Source organism: Alosa sapidissima, chromosome 24 (genome assembly GCF_018492685.1).
Source record: "Alosa sapidissima isolate fAloSap1 chromosome 24, fAloSap1.pri, whole genome shotgun sequence".
NCBI lineage: Eukaryota > Metazoa > Chordata > Actinopteri > Clupeiformes > Clupeidae > Alosa > Alosa sapidissima.
In genome coordinates this window covers 9,563,655-9,589,313 of record NC_055980.1, presented here as the reverse complement: position 1 = coordinate 9,589,313, position 25,659 = coordinate 9,563,655, and the positions used below count along the sequence as shown (strand labels likewise).

The window sequence follows — 25,659 nt, the reverse complement described above, 5'->3', positions numbered from 1 at the left end:
CACAGACAACACACCCACACACTCGCAGACTACACACACAAACAACCCTGGCATGACTCCTGCCACCAGACTCTCTTTGCCACTTGCAGCTTTGCTACTCATCTCTGAAATCAAAGGAGGTGAGAGACAGGTATGGAGGGAATGATAAAAGCCAAATAAAGAGAGAGAGAGAGAGAGAGAGAGGGGGGAAAGAGGATGACAGAGAGGAAGAGCCAGAGAAGAGAAGAGAAGATGACGTGGTGGAGTCGAACAAAAGAGGAGTTAGAAGGGGGAACAAAGAACACTGAGGGAAGACCGGAGAGCATCAGAGGAAGGTTGGCGAGCCACCCTCCACACACAGAGGGACAGAGGAGGAGGATGTCAGCTAGCACCTGCCCTGGACTGGACTATGCTCATTCCTCATCCTCTGACAGAGAGTGGGACTGAAACCATAGGACAGGAAAAAAAGAGGAAACAAAAAGAAAGGTTAATAGAAAAGGTTGTCAGAATACAGAAATGCAAGTTTTCAGCTGTTGCATCAGACAAGTAAAGTCACAGATGACACCAGAGTTGTCTAGATTCTTCCTAGATGACAAAGACCTGCCTAATACGGACCTTTTGTGTTACTAAGTGTTATGACAAGGAGATGCTATTTTGAACATTTTGAAAACAAAATCCCATTAGTATATAACCTTGATGAATGGTGCAGCTACATTTATTAAATTAATATTTTTCAATCACCAATCACCAGTCTTTCATCTTTATCATATAAACTCTAACATGACAACTAAATTGTACAAGGAAATGGACATTTTATGTGCAACTCCTATAAACCTGAAGTGATAGCTCTCTCCTTGAGGATATGCAGGTAAAGAACATCACTGACTTAAAGCACAAACACTAACATAAACAGTCTTCGCGTGTGACTCCAGTCATTTGTTTACAACCCATGCCATGCAAAATGATTACCAGTGACTGGGCCTCTGACTTATCACTTTGTGCCATGACAGGTTGGAAATTTTAAGAAGCGGATTTTCAGAGCCAAAAACCCTTTGGACTTTAATCATGCCGAAACAGACTCACAAGCTGTATTTCCATACAAATGTATTTATCTTTAGGTAAGGATGGCAGCCTGTGGCAGTTTATGTGAGGGGTGAAAATGGTGAAGGAGTGACATGAAAGAGAAGCAGGACAGTGGGTCAGACACATGGAAGGGACCAGAGGGGGAATTAGAAACAGGTGAGTTAATAGAAAAGTGATGTATAGAGCTGCAATTGTAATCAGAGTACAGAGAAATCCATATGCACACACACACACACACACACACTCACAAGGATACATATGTAAACCCAACAAACACACACATGTGCTTGTGCACGCTCAGACAACTCACATACACACACACATACAAAGGCTCCGAAGAATCCTTTAATAGTCGAGTTGCAATTTCCCCTCCCCTCTTCTCTCTCTCCCCCTCTCTCACTCAACCCCCCCCTTCTCTATCACTCATCCCTCTCTCTCTCTCTCCCCCCTCTCTCACTCAACCCCCCCCCCTCTCTCTCACTCATCCCTCTCTCTCTCTCTCTCCCCCTCCCGGGATGATGTGAACAGCAGCTGGATGGGAGCGCTACTACTCTCGCTTGCTCTCTTCCACTCTCTCTCTCTCTTTCTCTTTCTCTCTGTGCGATGCACTAGTGGAGCGCGGAGTGCTCCGTCAAACGAGAGGGGATTTCATTTGGATTCAGAACTGTTGCTTTTTTTTTCTCTCCGGAGCTTAACACCGGCACCCTGAGTAGCAATAACTGGATTTAAGGACCGAAGCACCTGTTTGAACCTTTACCTGACTATGACGTTCCCAGGATAATCTAGAAAAAGAAGGAGGAAATCTAGAACAAAACTGTGGAAGTGAGGATGTTTTTCCTGGGAAAGGGACGGAACTTCAAAACAATCGCAGGAGTCCAGACTGTTGGGGGATGTACGTTCGGGTCGGTGAAGAATTCTAATGTGTACTTTAAAGGTATACAAGACCAATGTGTTTCCAGTGAGCGGTGCTGTTGAGGAGACCACGGTAAGGTAGTGGCGTTGAAGTGACAAGTTTTTCTGGGATGCTCTGACTGATACATTTTGACATGAGATGAGTCGTTCAGAAGATGCTGCCTTTCTGTTGAAACTTGCTGAAGGCTAATTCCTTATCTCTAATTTTGGATGTTTTTGGGTGGTAAGCATCAAGGAAACTGAATTATATAAGAAACTTTTTTTAATAGTATTTTAGCTTTGCATTACTCATCTGACATTTTCAACTATGTGAGTAATTTTCCCGCTTGGAAAATCATTCCTGGGCTCAAACATCATCTTCATAAACAGTAAGAACAACAGCACCACCACAAACAGCTGTAATGAGGAAAAGACTTGAGCTTCTCTGGGGAATTTTGATTTTTAGGTGAAAACGCTTAAGAAAAAGCTCTCTCGCTGACAATTGTCTTTTAACCCCTTCAGGCTTCTCTTCTCTGTGGAGTGGGTTTGTAATGCGCTGTGTGTGTTTGAGGGTGAAGGGGATCAGAATGATGTCTGACTCTGTTCTGCTGCGAGTTCTCCTCATGTCACTGCTTGGGTGTCGCTCCCTGGCCCAGGAGGACGCCACCACCGACCTGGACATGACCACCGTCAATCAAACGGAGGTGACCTCCTTCACCCCGGTGACCTCTGAGTCGGCGGACGACACCCTCCTCCTGACCCTAACTACCCCGACCGTGGAGGTGGAGGAGGAGACGGTCCCGTCGACGGGCATGCGCTGCCAAGGCTACTACGACGTGATGGGCCAGTGGGACCCGCCGTTTAACTGCACGGCAGGCGTTTTCCTCTACTGCTGCGGCACCTGCTTCTACCGCTTCTGCTGCCAGTTCCGCCAGCAGCGGCTGGACCAGACGTCCTGCTCCAACTACGACACGCCGCTTTGGGCCAACACGGGCAAGCCTGTGATCACCGTCACCGACCAGGCCGACGTGGAGCGCGACCGCACGCACATGATCGTCTACATCATCTGCGGTGTGGTGGCCATCATGGTGCTGGTGGGCATCTTCACTAAGCTGGGCCTGGAGAGGAGCCGAGGAGGGCAGAACGACCTGAGCAACAGCAGGTGAGAGGGGAGTTGGTGTGTGCCAAGCTGGGGGTGTGGTGGTGGTGGTTCTGGTGGATGAATGAGAGCAGAGTTGTAGGAAGGAGGGAACAGGTCTAAACGGGTCTGGTGGATGAATGGGAGTAGGCAGGCTCTAGATGGGGGTTCTGGTCACTGGGAGTGTGAATAGTGCAGGATGGTGTGGTGTGGGTGGACTTTTGGAATGAGGGCTATTAGGAGGGTGGTTTTGGGGATTGCCACTTCACACATCCCCATGGCAACGAGAATTGATGTCAGCCTGGAAATTAGGCTACAGTTGTCTTTGGCTTGGCCATCTGAACTCTTGATGTTGCTCTCAGGGGAGTTTTACTGCTTGTGATCTGAGTGTCACTTCACATGGGTCATATTGCCCCCCGGCATTGATCACTGGTGCCAATTTTCTTTGGGTTGGCTTCAACTCTTCTTCACTCTCTCAGGGGACCCCTTATTTAGAATTCAGCTGCACGTTTTTGCATCCCGGGATGACATAATAATTTTGCATCCTAGAAGATAGAGGGGTCTAGAGGGTTTTGCATTCCCTTTGGGCAAAATGTTCAAAAAATTGTTTGTGCATTTTTTGTGATCATACAAACACAGTGACAATAAAACAAAAACAACCAAAAAAATAATATACGTGGGAAACCTCCTCACATCCTCTCACAGATCTAAACTCTTCTTTGGAAGTATTGCAGTAAAAACAGTGGCTTTAACGGAACTCAGTGTAAATATCTGGCTCAAGGTTACACCACCCCCAGGACATTATTACTAAGAACAAAAATATGGAACAAAGGACTCAGACTCCAACTCCTGCTTTATCCTTCCCTCTCTCCCTCCACCTCCCCCCCCCCTCTCCCCCTTACTCCTGGCTGTAGTCATCTCTCTCCCCCCCATGGTCATAGGCTCTCCTTGTTTCCTGTATCTGTCCTTCTTGTCATTTCTCCTCCTTCATCATCTCTCAGAAACTGGAGGACGGTAGGAGGAGGCTTATACGCTGCTGGCCCAGTTACTTTGAATATCAATGGATGTCTCCTCTGATAATGAACTGAGCCATTGCAATCCTTTAATCATTAACAGGTTTTGTTTGCTTTTTTTCCACACAAAACTCCCTGCTTTCTCATGCCTTCCTGCATTCCTAATAGACATCCACCTCCTTTTTCCCTCAGAATAAATATTCTGAATTCATAATTCACAACATTAACACTTAACTTCTATTTTGGAGAGGTTAGCACCTCTCCAAAATAGAGCAGCCCTCTACTGATTAACACGTCCTAAAAGATTAACTCTTTTTTTTTTACAAGATTAACAGTTTTCTTCAGATTAGCGCTCAGCAAGGAGATTTCAACAAAATTTGAGATTAAGAGTCTCCCACTAGCGCTCCACTGTTGGATGACCTCAGACCTGTCTGGTGCTGCAGTTTAACAGGCTAATCCATGAGCAGCCACAGGTTCTTCAGAGATGAGGAAGTGTTGATTTTCCATGTATGCTGGGCTCTACAGAGAAATATGTCTATTGGGTTGCTAATATGTGTACAATAGGCTACAGTGACATTAAATAATTTGTGTTTTGTTAGCCACAGGCAAAACTCAATAGGTTTAACTCACTTCCTTAACATTAGACCTTTATTTATCTAGATCAAACAGATTCATATTTGATACAGTCTAATTAACCCTTAAAGGTGAAGGTTTTTGAACATTCTAAGTTCCGCAACAATTGAAGGTTCTAAAATTCTATGTTGAATTCAATGAACCCAGATATTCTTTAGAACGTTCATTTCTCAATACTCCTTTAAGGGTTAATGCAATGAACTGCATCCACAAATATGCCTTGAACATGTGCCAGAAAGTTGGTTTTCAGAGCCAGTGTCTACATGTGAGAGAAAGCTAAAATGTCCAAAGCAAATCATTTCAATGTTCTTTGGGGACCGTTTCATTAATTATGGACTCAATTTCCCTTTCAGCCCCTCTGCAGGCAAGACAGTTTGTTTTACATTAAAATAAACGTGTGTGTTTTTCTCCCCTGTCATTATAACAGTGAATCGTAATACAAAGGTTGGATGAAAATGAGAAAAAAAAAACAGATCCAGTAAATGTGCATATAACAAAGAGCACATGTTGTCTATGGAGTCTCTGTTAATAAACAGACAATCTCTCTATCTGAAATCAAAAATGGCACCATGACCTTCACCAAATGCGCTCTGGAGTATTGGTCACATACAGTACACCCTGAAGAAATGGGCAAGCGGAGTCATGGTGGTGACATTTAGCGCCAGGGAGTGCGGCTGACATCACCACAACATCAATACGGCCTCGCGGGATGGCCATGAGGCAGCACATCGGCCTCCGCACTCTTCTACACCTAAAGAAAGGCAGAGCCAGGGAATGTGTAGCATACGCCTCCCCCACGCCGTGTGTGAGCAAGCGCTGAGTGTATGGGTGCTCTTCCCCGGGGACATGAGGCCTTTGAGATATCACGTTATATAACGTGGAGCGCAGTCACTGAAAGGGTCTGACCCCGTGGAATCACCATGGCCTGTGAAGGAACAGATCCGTAACCATGTTATAAGGACGAGCTCGGAGCATAATATGCGGCTGGGAAGACTGACACCTCACTTGTTAACTGTGTTCTGTCCATCTTTCTTTCTTCACTTCTTTCTTTTCTTCCATGCCTCTATTTCTTTGATGAGCAACGCCTCTTAAATATTCTATCCACTGATGCTCAATGTGACTTTTTCCTTTTACTTTCTGTTTTTTGAATACATCAGAAGCACACGAGTCACAGCAAACCTGCTGCATCAAGAAGAAGAAAAAAACAACCTTAAGTGAAATAACAAGAAGTTGTCAGTGTTTCCCATTCAGTACTTTAACCACTGACAACTACTGTATCCACACCCGACCCTGGTCCCCTTATACCCTCCATGTTCCCCTTCTCTTCCTTACCCCCACTGCCCCCCCCCCCCCCCACCCCTCCACACACACACCTTCCCCACTGGCTCCTCAGCAGTCTAACTCAACCTGACACCGAAGGCAAGTGTCTCATCTTCGCAGGGGGTCTTTTCTGTCTCTCTGATTTGGGTGACTGTCCTCTCCTGTAATCGGCTCACCCACTGCCGCGGGGACGCGATGGGCGTCTGTTGGCCTTTCTTGCCTCCCGGCTCCCCATCTTGACCCTCTGCTCTCTGCCTCCAGGGCCCTGTTGCGCCCTGTCACGCTGATGTGAGATTTGGGAGCAATCTGTAAACAAACTGGGCATGCTGTTGCCTTCCCCCTTCATGAATGTAGGTTACATTTGCCAAAGTCCTGCGCTTCACCTTGAGCTAATATGTGCCCAGGCTGTCCAAACAGCAGAGAAAGTTGAACTAAAGTGTGTTCTGCTGGTTGCTCTGACTGTGATAGATTGAGACAGGATCATTTTAGGTGTTTTGGGGAAGGAAAGGAGAGGGATTAAAAGAGAAAAAAAGCTCTGCAGTTAACTCTGTAGCAACATTTGCATTTGTATCATGGAGATAATCAGGCGTTGTGTTCCGATTAGCATATCAATCCTGAGGTTGCACAGATAATATTAGCAGTTGTTTCCAAAAGACGGCTTGAGGATATGCCGGTTTACCTCGCCAAGGCATTTTTACGTCATCATTTTGAAAATCAAGGTCAAGGAAATTAAACAGGATTTTTAGATGAAATAAGAGCATATATCTTCATGATGAATTTCTGATGGAGCATAGTGTAAGCCCAGGATAAGTGTCAAACCAAGGCTGTGAGACTAGATCCCCCCTACACAATACCAAAGTTTGATTCCCATTGGAAATTCCTGATATGACAAGAAGGACTTAAATGATCAAATGAATGATACTAGTTTCTTTTTTTTTTTGCTTCCATATCTCAGATTCCCATGAATTAAAAAGCTGTCCTTTAATCCATGTCTGTGACAAAGCACCATTAATGTGTGACAAAAAGATGACCAGAGTGAATGAAAGATGAAGTGATGGATGATAATTGGCACCGATTGTTCCGTTTTTACCATTTTTATACATAAGCAGAGTGGTCATTAATGTGTCAGCGGAGAAAGATGAGGGGAAGGTGAGTTGTCATCTCCTGGTGTAATTAATGCCAGCGAGTGGCGGGGAGGGGAGGGCCAGAAGCGAGCGCTTCATTGTCATGAGCCGTGCTCCACCGGCCTAATCCTACCTGACGGATGAAGCTGAGCGAAGTGAAACCGGTTCGCGCTGAAGTGGAGAGGAACGAAGTAAAAATACAGAGAGGAGCTGTGATTGATTGAAGGACCGATTGACTGATAGGAACAGAGAGAGAAAGAGAGAGGGAGAGAGGGCAAATATGAGAGAACATAAGGGGAAACACAGCAAAAGGTTCATATTAGTGAAGGGCAAACAGGATGTCCACATTAGTCCAAGGCTAACTCTGGTGCAATGAATCAAATGGTTACATTTATGTTTTAATTGCACACTGTCCCTTTCAAATAAAATTGAAATTTGTCAGTGCATGTTGCACGTTAGAGAGTATACTTAGCTGCTCTGCTCTCATTTACTCTATCTGTGCCTTTTGCGATATCATTACTCTTTATTAGGAAGCCAGTAGAGCTCATTTAAACCCTACCCAGTGGAAAAGAGATAGTGACACTGATCCTATCGCAGAAACATTAGTATTGACAGAGAAAGCACACCAAGGGTGGTGAGCGGTAAATGTCTGCTCTAGTTTAGTTTTAAATATTTTTTTAGTTCAGTCCAGTGTGTTAATGCACACGTCAGGTTAATTGGATATGCAAAGTGATTATGAAGCGGACTTATCGGGCTCTCGGAGTTCCTTGATTAGGACAAGGGGCGAGTGTGTTTAATTAGATATCAGAGATCTGGACATGGGAGAGGGGATAATTTATTGCTATGGAGCATTAAGCGATCGGCAGCTTGCCTTTCCATAATGTGATAAGATACCGCATTCGACAAAAGGATGATAAGATCGCATTGGCCCAGAACCAGAGATAGTTGTGTTTTACATAATGCCAGAGGATGTGGGATGGGCAAGGAAAGGCCTTTGTTGGAATGTACTAGAAACTTGTCAAGGAAAGTACTGAGATGTCATATGGAATGTTTTTTGGTCACACTTTCTATGAACTAAGTATTTATAAAAAAGCCTTATAAAGCATTCATAAAGCCATAATGGTTGACATAAGCCTGCACTGCCTTAAGTAAATCATTATGAGGCATTATAAATAATACTATACTATAATACTTCATAACCCTATGAATGTGTTATGCTTTATGAATGCGGAGTTATCTATAATATTAATATATATAATATTTTCCATTAAAGGTGCTCTAAGCGATGCTGGGTAATGCTCTTCTGTTGACTTTCAAACAAAACAGAGAGCTAGCTCGCTCGCTACTTCCTCCCCCTCCCTTCCGTGCTGCTTCCGTGCAATTGAAACTCTCCTAAACGCGCATCTCGTCTGTGATTTGCTGGAACAGTTTGTTATGTTTCCATGGGCTAGGTTTGCCCAGGTTGATTTTGTTGCCGTTTTTGGAGTTTTGCAGTAAGTGACATAAAATGTTTTAGCCTAAAAAACGTGTGGCATCGCTTAGAGCACCTTTAACATTTTTAACTGGAGATGATAACAGAGCACTCAGTAACTTCTCCTTTTGTCTAGACATTTTTAAGTATAGGGTAGCCTACTTTACTTTCAATACAGCAGACTCCTTGAAGACAACACAAGATAATATGTGGGCTACCTCTGTCCAATTAAACTTACACCCTTCCACCAATTAAAGGATACATTTGATATTCTGAAAACATAAAAAGGACTTTCTTGCACAGTTGGATCTGGTATTTCTGATGTAACTGAAGTGTCAGAATCAGCAAAATATTTAGCAATTTGAAAAGGGTGGAGAGCCTCAGGCTTGGTCTGTGTGTGTGTGTGTGTGTGTGTGTGTGTGTGTGTGTGTGTGTGTGTGTGTGTGTGTGAGTGTGAGAGAGAGAGAGAGAGAGAGAGAGAGAGAAAGAGCAAAAGAGATCAAGCTAGCACGACAGAGAAAATATGAGTTAAAGAATTACAAAGAGACAGGATAAGTGGGAGGCTGAGACAGAGCTGCACTCTGAGGGGAGAGTCAGAGAGAGCGAGAGGTGGAGAATAATCAATCCTCTGAGCTGCCTTAACATTCAGCGCTAAGTCCTCGGCCAGCAGTACTCAGCAGAGAAGTGCTCACTCACTGAAGGAATCAGTCTATCGGTGTTAAACAGAACCGTTTGGCCCTCTCACTCCCAACTGGCATGGTAGCACTGCAGCCTTTGCCTCCAGGATATTATTACACAAATTTGAGGTTGTCATGAGGGACCCAGTTCTGGCATAGCCAGAGGGCTGATTTTCTGACATGCACTACACCCCATAATATTTGGGCTTTGCCCTCTCAGCGACCCACAGTTTGGCAGCGGGACATCAAATTCTGCACAGTAAGCAAAGCTAATAAGTATTTCATACATTAAAGATGACAACAATTGGTTAATTGCAGCTCAATTGCAGGTTAGATGTCTTAAAAATGACCAGCATGTTATCAACAAGGAAGACCAGTTTATCACACAACAGCGAATAATTATCGTGAAAAGAGCCAATGAAATAACCATTCCTGACCACTCACGCCCATTTAACATTTTCTTGAATGACAGGCTCTGGGGTTGAGTCACACCTGCTCGCTCTCGCTCCACATCTGGAATCCTATAATCAGATTAGCTACGCACCTGGGAGCCTATCCACAGGGGACCCTGCATGGGTCTCATTGCTGGGGCTTTACTGTAGCTCCCTATGGCAGGCGGACTCAATGAGTGAGAATTTCCTGTCCCTGGGCGGTATGACAGCATTGCCTTGGCAGCAGGAGAGCATGGCTGCCGTGAAGAACGGGAGTATATTGTAGGCCCCTTGAGGGAGATCTAATGACACAGTAGTCTCACTTGGGATTGGCATTCCTAATAACAATTCTGCTCATTGACAGAGACAATAATAATCACATTACCCGTAGCATCAATTCAAGGCACAAAGGAAGCAATTATCAGGAAAAGAAAAGACTTTTCCCCAAACAATACTCATTGAAGTGGTGTTGGTGATAAACACTCACTTCCTGTAGACTTGACTAAGCCTGCACATGCAGAATCACACCAGCCGTAGAGATATGGGTCAAACAAGATTTTTGTGTCTTTCATTTCCCCTCTCTCATGTCTCCCCTCACGTTATCAACAAGGCCACAAATGTGGCTCGCAGCAAGATGATCGTGTTGCTGTATAAAAACTATCTTTCTCCACTTTCCTTGTGAAAGAAGTTCTGTTGTATTCTACACTCTTTTATTCTCAATGTAGCTGCATTGGTAGACTCTTTGAACTGTTTTCACTCTGTCACACAAACATGTTTGATATAAGAGCTGGAGAAGATTCACATTTGTAGAGATGCTAGAGGATTCTTCAACAGAGTGATTTTGTTCAGATAAACACATGGGGGGATGTAAACATTAATGGAAGCTGTTATGTCCCAGGAGACCTTTCTTATTCTCAGCCTGTCCACTCAACGGTCCAGTGGTAGATACCTCCAGCTGGGCAGACGTTCCAGCTCCCACAACTCTGCCATTGGAATGTGTGATATTGTGCAGATGTCCTCATTTGATCTAGCTGTCTCCCTTCCTCTTCGCTCGCACTCGCTGGACAAAGCTCCAACGGGTGCAGGCCACAGATAGGGAGTGATCCTTGCATCACACTGGATCTCGTCAACCTGGGTAGCTAGCCACGGGTGCAATGGAGTGGGTTAGTGGAGTGTGTGTGTGTGTGTGTGTGTGTCTGTGTATGTGTGTGTGTGTGGCTGTGTCTGTTTGCGTGTGTGTATCGGAGGTGGGGGATGGGTTTCAGCCCAGTGGGCAGAGGCAGAGGGGTCTGGCACAGGGAACACAGCAGTACAGTAACACACCCCGCAGGGAAGGTGAAACACACACACACACACACACACACACACACACACTCACACGCAAAAGAACCCCATATGAGCTTATGATCCTGACCAGGGAAATATTAAACCTGTAGGTTATAGTGCATATTTCATGTCCCTGGCCACCCACTCTGATACTGTTACATAGTTCCAGGGGAGGTTAAAGAGCTGTACTGAATACCATTTAAACGTCTTCTTGCTTCTTGGAATGTGCCATTCCTCTAGCCTGGCTAACGTCATACCCTCATCTCAAATGGACGGGGTCTGGGAACTAGGCATTCATTTTCTCGTATTTGAAACGTGGTTTACGAATGCCCAGAGCCGTTTATTGGGCGCTACGAATGTCTATCAAATGCGTCTGTACGTGGCTCATAACAGCTACGGTGTGTCGTTATCGTCTTACTGCCCTCCCTCTGTTCTGTGATTGGTCCCCTAACTGAGGCGAAAATTTGCTCCATGGTATCCAGGCTGCCTAGCAACGTGAATTAAATCGCGCGCGCAAGGCAGCTTGGGAAAACCCAGGCTACCATTCCTCACTTAAAATAACTAATTGCATTAACAAGTTGAGTCAGTTATTTTCACACATCCACATTTCACTAATCCTTTTTTGACAAGACGTATGTGGATTTAGAGTGGAATTTACCTGTGCCAAAGTGAAAACAATCATATGAGCTCAAAAATAGAAAGAGTTCTGTTCTTTTTTCTGTTACTGTCCAATTTACACTTTATTAACTAATCCCTATGAGCTCCATTATACGCGCTTCTGCGTCAGCTCTGTCTACTTAAACAACTAAAATAGGACGAACTCCTATTGTTAACTGTTAACTAAACTGTAACATCAACATCTGTGCATAAATTGCTGAAATGCATAAATTGCCAAATCTATAGTATATAAATGGCTTGTCAATAAAACTGTCAATAAAAAGATTTTACCATGTTGTAACAGACTACAAATCCCTTGTTATTAAGCATTTGAAAATTATACACCTGTTTTAGTAGCATTTCCCAAAGTAGCCTACTGTGATGCTGTTATGCACATCCCCAAAGCATGCACTGCAACCTGGCTTTGTCACTACTTCAGCAGTCCTCTTGTACTTGACCTGTGTTTAGCTAAGAAAGGTGTGTTATTTTTACTCTCCCAGGACCCTGCAGGAGCTGCTGAAGCAGCCGGGAGTGGAAGTGAATACAGTGGACAGCAACGTGAACAACAACCCCTCCCATGGGGCCAATGGCTCAGCCAGGATGCTGCGCAGCCGGAGCGGTGAGTGATAGCGACACTACATGGTTTATCCACATGCAGGAATAAACACAGGCACATGCACCCACACACACACTTACTCACACACACACACACACACACACACACACACACACAATAAAGTTTCTCAGTCTTTTTTTCTCATACACTCTCTCTCTCATGTACTGTACAAAAGCACCCATACACACACAGGGACACAGAAACTAAGTTTCTAACTGCACGCAATGCGAGCGAGTGTTAGTGATTATTTTCAGTTGGATGTCCAAACTGTACACGATGCAAAGTAGTGCTGTGCAGTGCACTTTTGAGCAGAACTTTTGTTATTATTTGTTGACTATTTAATGTCCCTTCTTTTTGATGCTCACGTTGCTTGTTGAATGAGAAATATGACGCAATAGAAGGGCATTCAATGCTACGCGACAGTCACTCGCTCGGATGCAGTTAGGATACCCTGTCAGACTTAAGTTGCAGCTAATACGAATGACAACATCTTCATCTTTACATGAATAATAATGTGATATTTACGCATATGAATGGCCCTCACAGAGAGCTGGTAGATGCTGCGACCAGTGGGACTATGAGTGGACACGTGCGTTTGGGGAGCGATCTTTAACACTGGGCCCGTGTGGCAGAGCCACTCTCTGTGGTAGATACTGTGTGAGAGCAGGAGAGTGTGACAAACTCTACCTTCAGGGCCTGGATTTCCTCCCACCGCTGCTGCCCTTGTGCAGTGCGCCCACAAAACAATAAAAGATTTGGCCACATGTAAGGGGTCATGCCCTTCATGTTGGACCAATTAGAGGCCACAATGCCACGTCTGGCCCCGGCTAAGAGTGTGGACGAGAGCCAGATTAGAGGTTGATTAGAGGCCATTGAGTGTGCTAAGTGCCTGATTGGATTCCTTTAAAGGGCTTTTTTGACAGTGAAAGTAGTTTCTGGAGAGAGGAGCCCACATGGTCACGCGTACAGGCCTCTTTCATGGACTCGCTGCCTGGCCTTTCACACACAGAATGAAAAGGGTCCAGTGTGTCCAGAGTGTCCAGCCACAATCTGGACACTCTGGGTCTCTGTGTATGGACTCCAATATCCATTTAAAATTACTATGAATTGCTATTTCCTTTTATATCTTTTGTGATTATTAGTTAATTGTGTGTGTGTGTGTGTGTGTGTGTGTGTGTGTGTGTTTTGACAGCAACCCCTGATTAGTCTTCATAGAAGCTGCTGTATTAATTCATTAATATGCATTAATCAATTAATTATTATGCATATAATACCCGCAAAAACATCTATGACATACAGTTCGCCATCTGTCAATAGTTATCAGACATGACAAGTTGAGATATCATCAGGGCGCCATGAATCCGCACAGATGCTTGCCTGATTGTGGGTGGGGAGAAACAGAGAGAGAGAGAGATGGAAGGAAAAAAGAGAAGGAGACGGAGAAGGAACGAACATTCATGAGGAATGGGAGCATGACGAACAGGTCTTAATTACCATGCTGATTGGTCCCAGTTGCTGACTCACAGGGGGCGCGTGCTCATTCTGCTCATGCAGTCACACCGTGTGAAACACCTTTGTGTGTTTGCGCGTTTGAGAGGCGGGGAATGCATAGTGTTTCTGCATAACGTATGCACAAGATTGCATTTATGTCTTATTTGAGTGTGTGTGTATGTGTGTGTGTGTGAGAGAGTTGTGCAAGCTACTGTATACAATGCCTGTGCGGGAAAACAGAAGGGATTGCTTTGATCTGAATGCCCCACTCTCATCAAAATAATGCATTACTTTTTTTTGATAGCCCCTGGCCTATTGCTCCTCAGTTCAGTTCAAAAATAGTGAATGTGTGTCTCATTATACCAGCCTCCCCACCGGGCCTAAACCTGATTCCTCCACCTGTGCTTCCACCCAGGCCTGCTTAACACATCTCACTCTTAAGCATCTAGGTTAAGAAAATGCTAACACCACCCTTTTTTAATGTACCTTCGGCGCAGCCTTAGAGGAGGATTTTTATCATGAAGTAAGTCCTCACAAAGGAGGACAGTTTCACATTTTCATCAGGGAAAGCTGCAAAAACAGACAGAGACGGAGCACATGACTAAATGTTCAGTGAAAGAGAGGCTCTTCCGTACTTTCTTGTGGCACTGAGGTCACTAAGGCCATAGCACTCAGTGATTTCGGAGCGTCCTGGCAAAGAACTTTCTGGAACGGCAGTCGGTGGGGGGATTTGAGCTGATAAGCACAGACTGCAGCGAGCTTACAAATCCCACATTCTTTTTTTCTCTCTTATGAGAGATTTAAGTTAGACTCTGTGAGTACTTTAGGGCTTTAAGCACAAGAAACTGTACATATCTTCATATTCTTTTAAAACAGTCCTGGTGTTAAGAGGAGGGATTGACTCAGTTCTTACGTGAAAGTAGATTGAGATACTCAGCTGGTTGCATGATACTCTTGTGTGCATGTAAGTCTGTGTATATGTGAGTGTGTGTGTGTTTTTGAAGTGTGCCTATGCAATAAACATGTGTATTTATGTATTTGTGTATAGTGCATAAGTGCATTTTATGCGTTTGTGTGTTTTATGTCTCGGCACATACATACACTAACAGAAAGAGTGAGTGTGTACTGGTGTGAGTGTATGTTCAGCAATTTACCTTTACATGCTCATGTATGTGCTCCTGTCCATATGTTTGTGTGTGTCTGTGTTTGTTTGCTTGTACATGTAATGTGTGTGTGTGCGTGTGTGTGTGTGTGCACATGCACATGTGTTGAGGAGGAGCGTACGGAGGAGCTAGCTTTCTCCAGGTGCCTCGTGTTTCGCCACACTTCAAACAACATGGAATCCACCTCAGCCTTTGATCCGCCGGAGAAAGGGAACGCAGGAGGCAAGATGCCGGGAATGTTAGTCCGCCATACAGCCACACCATGGGAGACGCGGATTTACTACGCCTCACAGAGAGGCCTCTGACTGTGTGAAGGGATGTGGTGGTGCATGTGTGTGTGTGTGTGTGTGTGTGTGTGTATGTATGCGAGGGGCTGTATGAGGAAGACGCAGTCCTCTGTGATCTATCCTGTGGGGGAAATGCTGTGGCTCCCTCCATGCTGATAAGCAGCCAGGATCTGACACCACATTTAGCTAGCCAGCGCTTCCTCTGTGCCTCATGCATATTCATGCATATTGTAGCAGCTACTTAGCATCTATACGTTCATAAGCTATATGTTCAGAATTAGTTTATAATCCTCAGATGACTGCATTGTATGCCCTAATAAACGTGTGGATATACGTAAAAGAGGGAAAACTGTCAGGTTGGGATTTTCTATTAGTCCGGATCCACTGCAATCTGAAGAGCTTCATGGAAGGAGCACTGTGAAGTGTGTGTGTGTATATGTGTGTGTGTGTGTGTGTGTGTGTGTGTGTGTGTGTGTGTTGGGGGGTGGGGGCCTTTTGGAACAGGACTGTACCCTATATGCATGATGAGTGGGGGAATGTCAGTGGAAAAGTTCTGAAGCACGGTATCGATTGGAGTTCAGCGTGGCTTAAGATGCAAGCGTGTGAGTTAGCCGGCGAGCAGAGACTCACACATGAGCAAGCATGGCCCATACCGTGCGAGAGAGGAATGAAGAGCTACAGAGAGAAAACGAGAGAGAGAGAGAGAGATGGAGAGAGAGGTGCAGAAAGTAAATTGGGTGCAGTTGGGAACATTGTTATTCTTCTTAATACTCACAGGTCACCACCAATAATTCAAATTGTGTTTATCACCGTTTATAGGCATTCATGCCTGTGGATAAACTGTCAGCAAATGTGTGTCTGACGAGACGGGAGCTCAGAGCGGTTGACGTCCCTTTGAGTCACAGCGAGCATGCGACTACGGCTCGCCTCTTTCTCCCCGATGCATTGCCGGCTTTAGAAATGTGTTTGTATTTGGGGATTAGCTCTGGTTCCTCTCCATGCGGTCTTTGTGCTCAGGAGGAGAGAGAGTATTATTTATGTGGCTGAGCGAGCGGCCGCTAGATTACTGGAGCGCTAGGGGTGGCGCCGCCGTTGTGTGCGGAGAGACGGAGTTGCTCTGTGGTGGCCTGTATGTGCGTGTGGAGGGATGGAGGGATGGATGGAGAGAAGGATGGAGGGAGGGATGGATGGATGGATGGATGGATGGCAAACCTGAATGCTTCACTGCAGAGGAGGCATTTGTGAATGGAGGGGGAGACTGAGAGGATTGAACCAAAAACTGAAACATCAGATCCTCTCAGCACCAATGAGGAGAACAAAATGATAAAAAAAAACGTGATTCCTTTTTTTAGCCCTGAGATTATGCTCTACCTCTCTTCCTATCACCCTTCTTTCATTTCATTTCATTGTGCCCCCATTTTATCCTAACTCTGTTTCCATTTCCCCCAAGTGTTCCCTCTCTCCATGCCTTCTATCCCAATCTCAGTTTCCTTCTTCTTCCAATACCTTTCTTCCCAACCCCATCCTTCTCCCTACAGACATAAACTCTTTGTATGTATTCCTTGTGTGGTACCATAGTATGTTAGACCCCCTTCTTGTGCTCAATGACTAACTCATGCAGCATGTCCATTAGAGTGTGTTATTTTGGAGAAGCATGCAAAACAGGCTGTCAGGGTGAACTGTGATAGCAGGTTGGGGATTTAAGGGGCGATGGATGGCAGAGGACTAGGGATTTGTTTACAGTGGCAGTCAATGTGTAACTAAGATTATAATGTGATCTTAAGCTGTCTGTGTGTTTCTCAGGTTATGCTTTGAAAAGGAAGGCACTGAGTCTTGGCCACAGAGAGATTCATGGAGAGAGGATAATGTCAAGGCACAGTTTGTGTGTGTGTGTGTGTGTGTGTGTGTGTGTGTGTGTGTGTGTGTGTGTGTGTGGCCATTCATCCAGCTCAGACTGGGTGGCGTGACAGCCACACACAGAAAGCCGTGCTCAGTACACACATAGACACACACAAGTGCTTTCCAACCACAGAGTCTCGCTTTGCAGGGTTTTTTTCCCTTATCACTGTCCCTCCGGCTCTTTAAAGCTTGTTTTATGTGACGCTACATTCAATCACTCACTCACGTACCCACATACACACACACACGCACACACACAGAGATGTGTATGCACTTATGCTAAAGCTTTGTATAGTGGGACTGTCATTCCTTCCAGGGCTTTTAGCGCACACAAAGAGTCTGTGGTGGTGGGAGCAGGTGGTATTATGGGATGGAATATTTGTGGTGCCGTACAACTGTTACACAGCACATGTCCAACTTGGGTCGAGACATTCTCCACCACGTCTCTATGTCCCAAACAGGGAGCTTATTCAATCTGCTGCCAGCTGTGCTCCATGATAGTTTTAACAGTTGCATCACACTCATACATGTATTTGATATATGTATCAGGATTCCCACTCTAAGTCATGACTTACTATATAATGAATGGTACAATATACCGACCAATAATTTCAGAGCAGCTGCGTAGTGTTTATATATAATAATCTTTTACTTTTTTAGAGTGGGAGATGAATAAATGTCAAGCAAGCAGTAAAGCTAATAACCAGATATACACAAATTCTCTGTGTAAATATTTGTATAAATGTATTTTGGTAAGTATATTTTAAACTGCTACAACAAAATTCCCTGATATTCCATGACTTTGCCCCAAAAATTATAAAATTCCCTGACTTTCCATGTCTGGAATAGACTTTCCAAAATTCCATGATATTCCAAAAAATCAATAACTCATGGGAACGCTCCTATGTTAATTTTGCGGTCTTTGTAGGTTACGAAAAAAATTTCACTATTTTGTATTTCTAACATTCTGAATTTGTGTGTCAATCATAACAGTAAGATGAATAGAAGCCTAGACTGGGAACTTGTAGGTATAATTGTTTAGAGGTTTTGGTTGAATATTCTACTAAGACTAACTGAACACTAATGTGCACTATTTAGAATACTTTAGTATAGTAGTAATATCAATTGGCCACAAGATCATTATGCACCCTATCATCCTTTTAATATACAGCTCTGAAAAAGTTTAAAAGACCACTACACATTTTTCTGATGTCATCCTACGGTTGCTGAGTGACATTCAAATGAGTTGACGATCATATTCAAAATAAGAAACCACTGCAAATTTGAATATGACCGTCAACACATTTGAATAATGGTATAGCCAAACTACTTGATAAAGAAGCTTAACCAATCACACACACACACACACACACACACACACACACACACACACACACACCCACATCCAAGGAGATATCCCTGTCTGCTCTCACCATTCTCCAGGCCCAGGGCCGGTTCTCCCTATACGCACACCTGCCTGCAACAACAGCGGCTCTCGGGGAGCAGTGAGGGGTTAGGTGCCTTGCTCAAGGGCACTTCAGCCGTGCCTACTGGTCGGGGTTCAAACCGGCAACCCTCCGGTTACAAGTCCGAAGCGCTAACCAGTAGGCCACGGCTGTCCCCCAAATTGCAGTTCTTATGCAGGAAATGTAAAAAACTGCATTGTACTCCATAGTACTGTACTTTACTGCAGAAATGCAGTATTTTGGACATGAAATTACTAGACTACTGCACTATAACCTACTGTAGTATAACTGAACTACAGTTTGTAATTTTGCAGTTTTTTGTAATTTTGTTCATAATATGTGTATAGCAAGCATCGAAAGCAAGCAGCCCAGACCCTAAAACTGGACATTTATAACTGTGAAGGTGATTCACACACAATTATTTTTCTTTCTCCTAGTATTTTATGGGGAAAAACACTATATTCGGTAACTTCCGTAGACATCCCAAATGGGGCAGGATGATTGTATTTGGAGCACTGGTGTCAGATGTGACTGTAAAAAAAGTGGTTACATTTTGGCCCTCAGAGTTCAGGTAGGAGGGCCCCTTAGCAGGATTTTGCTTATGGCCCCATGGAGGTCTGAACCGGCACTGTCCAGGCCCAACAAGACTTTGCCATACAGACAGGCAGATTTGCCGCAGGCACAACTAGCTGAGGCCATTGTGTAAGATTGTTTGAGCGTGTGTCTTGGTAGCATATATCATCCAGGTCCTCTTGTTCGGAGCCTTGCACTGTGCAGTGTGTGTTGAAAGGGCCTTACGTAATGCATCAAAAGCCGTCATTACCCTTTGGACCTCTTTAAGTGGGCTTTGACTTTTTAGATCCATTCAATAATATCTAATGAAGAAATTGATATGGTAAAATTCCCACATAATGTCCCTCTTGTGCTGCCCCTCTCTCTGTATTTTTCTCTCTCCCACTCTCTTTCCTGTGCTCCTTTTGTCTGACAAGATCACACACGATTAATTTGACGCACGCGGCATCCTGATTGAACTTAGTGGAGATGAATAAAGACCCGGTCCCGGCGAGAGAGAAAGCGAGGCTGCCCTGCAAGATGCCCTCATTAGTTTCCGCTTTTAAACCTCATTAGCATTTAACGCTGGACTTCTGACGGTGCGGTAGAAGAAAGAGCAGTAAACGATTGTTAGTTCACCAACCCTGAAATGCAGCGATGTCACAGACAACACGCTAGAGGTCCACCCAGTAGGCTAGAACATAGGCTTACATAGGAACAAAACAAGATCCTGAAATTGGTTCAACATCAGACGTTGGGTGATTTTTTAAAAACTGTGCCGTGTTGTAACTTCCAATGTCAATACTGTTTGGGCCACCCAAGGGCTCCCCGCTGTTCAGGATTTTTTGCTGGCGCCCTCCTCATAACAGTTGAGTTCAGAATGGCTGCAGTCCAAATCAGAAATAGGGCACATTGGTTTGGGCACAAATTTCCTTTTTCCGTTTACCTGAAATTGAGGTATCACCTCTGATTTTTTACAAGGACCTTAATATAAGGCTACTTTTACTGCTTGTAGTATTATGATATGGAAGTTGTATTTTTCAGCTTGAAAGAGGATTTTGTAATGTTGTAACGATTTGCTGATAGGCTATGGGCTCTGTAAAGCACTATAAATGAAATTGAGTTGGATTGAATTGAATTGACATGCAGAGCTGATAAACGACTGAACAACAGGGTTTAACAGGATCTCACATTCCTGATCCTGATATATAAACTTGAACTGCTTCCTGCTGTTTTACTTCAATTATACACCATATTAGAGTCCCTTAATTGAATAGTAATTGCTCTAATTTTAGACCAAGGGTGTTTTCGTACCTATTTTGTTTCGGAATGTAGGCTAAATCAATAGAAATGTAGCAGTTTTCCCTGGGTTGGTTTCATGTTGACACAGCAACATTTAGAGCGGAACAAAATGAATGGATAGGCTAAACAAAACTCACAAAACTCTCACATGTCAGATTGTTGCTTTGATTTTGACAGACGTTCCAAACATAATGCATCTCCTCTAGGCGGTCTCATAGTTTGATTGCTGTATTCACTCATACCCAAACGATCTTTGGGTAACGCTCCACATTCTGATTCAATTGCTCCAAAGCTACTGTAGATGTGAAAGCACTCATATGTTTATTGACTTCAGCTTTTTTTTAAACCAAAATCATAAAATACCTATTTGAGAAATGAGCAAGTCCTGAAAAAAACCTTGTCCAAGTGATGTCCCCCTTCCATTGCACCTGACTCAAGCTGACCTCGAGAGGAAAGGCTACCCAGACAGCCCTCCCTCATGGCAGCTTTAGCGGACGTGCTAAATGAGACGTCCCTGATGGTCCTGGGAACCAACACACTAAAAACAAAGCGCCACCTCCTCTAAATGCACCGGCGAGTGCCACTGCCCTCATCATTCTGTCACCCACAGCCATAAAGGAGGAATTAGGACATTTGGGCGGGGGAGGGGCAGCGCCCATGCCCTCTGAGCTGTACTGCCGAATGTAGGGCCGACAAAACCCAGCAGCAAGTAGGCCATTTAGACAATAGAATTCCCAGATTTTAGTCATCCATCAGGTTGTTATTTTCCTTTCCCCTCAGTTTTCTTTGGTACATTAGGCTTGTGCTCCAATAAGTAGGCTGCCAATAACCATTTAGGATTTTTTTACCAGTGCTCACCAGTGCACCACAATTCTATGACTTTCTTTCCACATAGGTTTAAAAATATTGGTATCTTGTGCTGTTGTGTATTGGGAAACAATACATATTTTGCTGCACTCTGCTTCTGTTGTGTAGGTTGCTATATACCACCACCTTTAAAGCTGTACAGAGCACTTTGACTAACTGAGCACCAACACACCAAGTCTGGCTATGAGATAAAAAGCACACTTGTTCAAAAACCTGGATGTACTGACTACAGCACTGTACAACACATCCGTTTGCCAATATATCCAACAACAGGGACTGTGATTTCCGCTCTGGGAGCCCCACTTGTTAATGTGTGTGTGTATGTGTGTGTCTGTGTGTGTATCTGTGTGTGCTGGGTCTGTCTGAGTGTGAGAGAGAGAAATAGAGAGAGAGAGAGAGAGAGAGAGAGAGAGAGAAAGAGAGAAAGAGAAAGGGTGTATGTGTTTGTTGCTTTGTGCGTATGCTTGCCTGGATGCTGGATGTCGTGGCGATATTCAGTGGTTGAGCTTCAAACGACTGCTTCGCTGCTCCTGTTTCATCACACGCGGGAGTGACAGCACCCTGAGACACATCAACCCAACCCCTCAATCCTCCAGCTAGCTCTCACCAGAACGCTAGGAAAACAGAAAGAAGAGGGAACAGACAGAGAGTAAGGACGACAGGAAGGAATATAAGGTAGTAAGGATGGAAGCTGGGAGGACGGCTGGTCCAACATATAGATGAACAAACTCTCAGTTAAGATAGACAAAGTCCCAGAGAAAGTCTGTGATAAAGAAGTCCAAGAGAGAAGGACATGACAAGAAAAGTGACAGGTGAGGAAAAGTAGTGCTTTTTTAGACTGCCTAAGGGAAGTTCTGATGAGGACCAGTGCCATAATGCCATTTAGGAGAGACGGTGAAGGTATCAGTGAAGCGCCAAGAAAAAATGCTTTTCTTCATCCAGACAGATTTAGAGTCCAGCCTCCTCTCAGTCTCCCTTTTAGCAGCCACTCACTCTCCCCATGCAGCAGGGCTTCTCTAAGCTGATTAGATGAAGAAATGGCTCACATGTTCCTGCAGTGCAAATTTATGCACAGACGAGTGTGTGTGTGTGTGTGTGTGTGTGTGTGTGTCTAACCATCAGTGTTGGGTGTAACGTGTTACAAAAGTAATGTAATTACTGTAATATATTGCTGTTTGCGGTAACGTGGTAATGTAAGGCATTACAAAAAAAAAATTGGGTAATATTTTACTCGGTACAAACTTCAGTAACGCGCGTTACAATGCATTTAACCCGAAATTAAGTGGTGTTTTGTTTTGATACATATTTGCAAACACCACACGAGAACAACAGAGGAGAAAAAAACTGCGCAAAATAGTAGAACGTTATCTCCTGATACTGGTTGAAGATGACTGTGGCTGCAGCAGACTCGCAGGCGGACTCTATTTTGCGGGATGGACATAAGCCTACGCTCATTATTTTCAGCTTGTCAGAGACAAGGCTATGAAGAACATAATAGTTAGTGCACTTTGTGTGCGAAACCGAAAGATCTTTCTATGCCTCGTGAAATAGCACAAGTAAATTAATGAAACATCTAAAGTAGTGCCACGCTAATCTTTTTGATTCTTGATAAAAACACAAACTATGCTGTTGTGCATGTCAGCTTTGTGATGTGAACTTGAATTGAAGAGAATAAAGGGATAGAAATGCAGAAAAAGATTGTGTAGCCTGGCCGTGCCACCGCTCCCACCACGCGCATCATGCACTTTGCGTTGGGCACCAAAGGACAGAGGGGGCACCCAAATGTAACCAATGAATAGTAGCTTTACTGCAAACTGCGTTTCACTCTTCATCAATAACGTTTACAATGTCAAAATGCACTAACACGACGTTACATGCAAGTTTGATACCTGGTATGAAGCAACATATCATTGCATAGGCTACTTCCATTTCCAAAGCAATGAAGGCTGCTTAAAACAACTTAACATTGTGCATATTATTGTTAATATTGTGCTATCAATGTAACTCAAATGTAAAACAAATAAGGCTTGTAAACAAGTGCTGGCAAAAGGGCATTATGACAACGTAAAGATCACTGCTCTTAAAGTGACATTTCTTCAGAAATGAATGGTCTAAATAATAGGCCTTTAATTTTACTTTAGGTGTTTGAGTTATCATTTAAATGTCACTCACTCAAAGCCACTCACTTAGGGCATAGACATAATATACATAGACGCCGCATTGGCTGCTGGAAACAAGAAATGCGGCCGCCATCTTGGACCGGTCATACTCCTCATTGCATTGCAGCAGAAAACACAAGATGACAGCACTGTGCAGCATGTTCCTGCTCAAATCGGCGGACCATACTCGGGGGATTTACTTTTCACAAGTAAGATTTAACATTACCGTACTATTGGTTGTATTTTGTATTTTCGAACAATGTGGCCTGTATCATAGCTACATGTATGACCTTTGCAGCAAAAAAAACCGCGTGAAAATCTGTTCGGTATTCAGTGAGATATGATTAATTAAGTGTGCTGACAGCTCATTGCACCGGCCAAACAGATTACACTGAGTGGAGTGGATGACCGGTCCAAGATGGCGGCTCCAAATCTCGTCAGCGCCAAGTCAGCGCTAGTAGGGAGCAGCGGTCGATGCGGCGTCTATGTATATTATGTCTATGACTTAGGGCACCGAAATGGCCAGCAGGCCACCATCTTGACATGTCTTTATTAAAGGAACCGTATGTAAAAAATGTATTTCAATTAATCATAAAATTGCCCTGATATGTCACTAGACATTAAGAAATCATGTTCATTTCAAATACTTATATAACTGACAACAGTAGTCTGGCCAGGATATTGTCATTTAAAAAGTGAAGTTGCAGCCCTCAACTGATGATGATGTTGTCATTTTGTGGTTTGGCCTAATGCGCCACCCTCCACCTATTTACTAATCACAAAGTCAGTAGTGTTTCGGCATCCGGTTGCCAAGACTGCCAGTCAGAGTGGCGGGGAAGGGGATACACCGCTCTACTAGCCTGATGAGCCAGACCCACATTAAAATGTAGGGTCTGGGCACTCACCGTTCGCAGTGCTCAGTCCGAGGGGCGGGATAATCGGTTGTCTTTCAAATTCCCTCTGGACGCAATAGGACAGAGCTAGAACGAGTCCCATGCGTTTTCCCACCAGCTAGTTGGCTAGTTCTAACTTTTGCCAACTTAAAAAAAGCTTAACTCGTGTCAAGCTGTTCACAAGCCAACGGAGAGTTGCTAGACTAGCAGTCGTTAGTTCTATCTCTCCCGTTGTCAAGCGGGCGTATCCCAAGATTCTGATGAACTTTAGCTTTGAAACATCGCTTTTACTTAGCCTGCTGTCATCCATCTAGCTAAAAGCCACCTCCGTCATATGCTACAATGTTGCAATGTTCTGAACGTCTGCATTTTACAGCTCGGATGCAACGTGACAGTTCATTTAAACTTCACAACGAGTTCGGCGAATTAATATACAAGTGTGATACGGTTAAAAAAATGGATCTACTTCATAGGTGTGCAGATAACATACGGTTAATGGTCGTTCTAAATTACGTAGGACAATGGGAAATTCAACCAAGCAGTGGAATAATACCTAATAAGCCCATGTTATTCTAAAGCGTTACCATTGTTCCTTGTATTGCATCATGAGCACTGCGCCTATTGCATTCTTCTGTTGTTAGCCTTAAGCCTAGCTCAGTCATTATGCTATACCATCTCCCTCCATTGGAAGAACAAGCTGCATTGAGCGTAATAAACTGCATTTAGAATGGCAAATCCATATTTCTAGATATTTTGGTGAAAGTAACTTAAAAGTAATGCAATTAGTAGTGTAATGCCTTACAATTCAGAGACAGTAATATTATAATGTAACAAATTACTTTGAAATGACAGTAATAAGTAATACATAATACATTACGATTTTGAAGTAACTTGCCCAACACTGCTAACCATGTTGAGAAATAAATTACTCTTACTGCCACACAGATCTTGCATTTCAGGAAATTAGGTGATGAAAGCCTAGAAGTTTGCTTGAGGCAAAATCATTTCAGTGGGCCGGATATTTCTTGATGCTACATGTAGTACAGTTCCCCATTTTGTGATTCACTGAAGAATACTGCAGAAACTGAACTGTAGATAGGCCTATACGCATCACATAATCACATACAGTGTCGTCAAGGTTGATGTGAACTGAACCCATTAAAGGTGTTTGAGTCACGACTCAAACACCTTTAATGGGTTCAGTTCAGTAGATAACACTCA

At 43.9% G+C, this 25,659-nt stretch overlaps 1 protein-coding gene across 1 annotated transcript in view; it reads left to right on the top strand.

Annotated features, from left to right (window-relative positions):
* Positions 1–1,719: 1,719 nt before the first annotated feature.
* Positions 1,720–25,659, top strand: part of shisa8b (shisa family member 8b) — a 30,112-nt gene continuing 6,172 nt past the window's right edge. The window contains exons 1-2 of the mRNA XM_042081864.1: positions 1,720–3,115; positions 12,244–12,362. Coding sequence (XP_041937798.1) covers positions 2,505–3,115; positions 12,244–12,362 — 730 coding nt within the window. The 5' untranslated portion in view covers positions 1,720–2,504. The remainder of the gene's footprint in view (positions 3,116–12,243; positions 12,363–25,659) is intronic.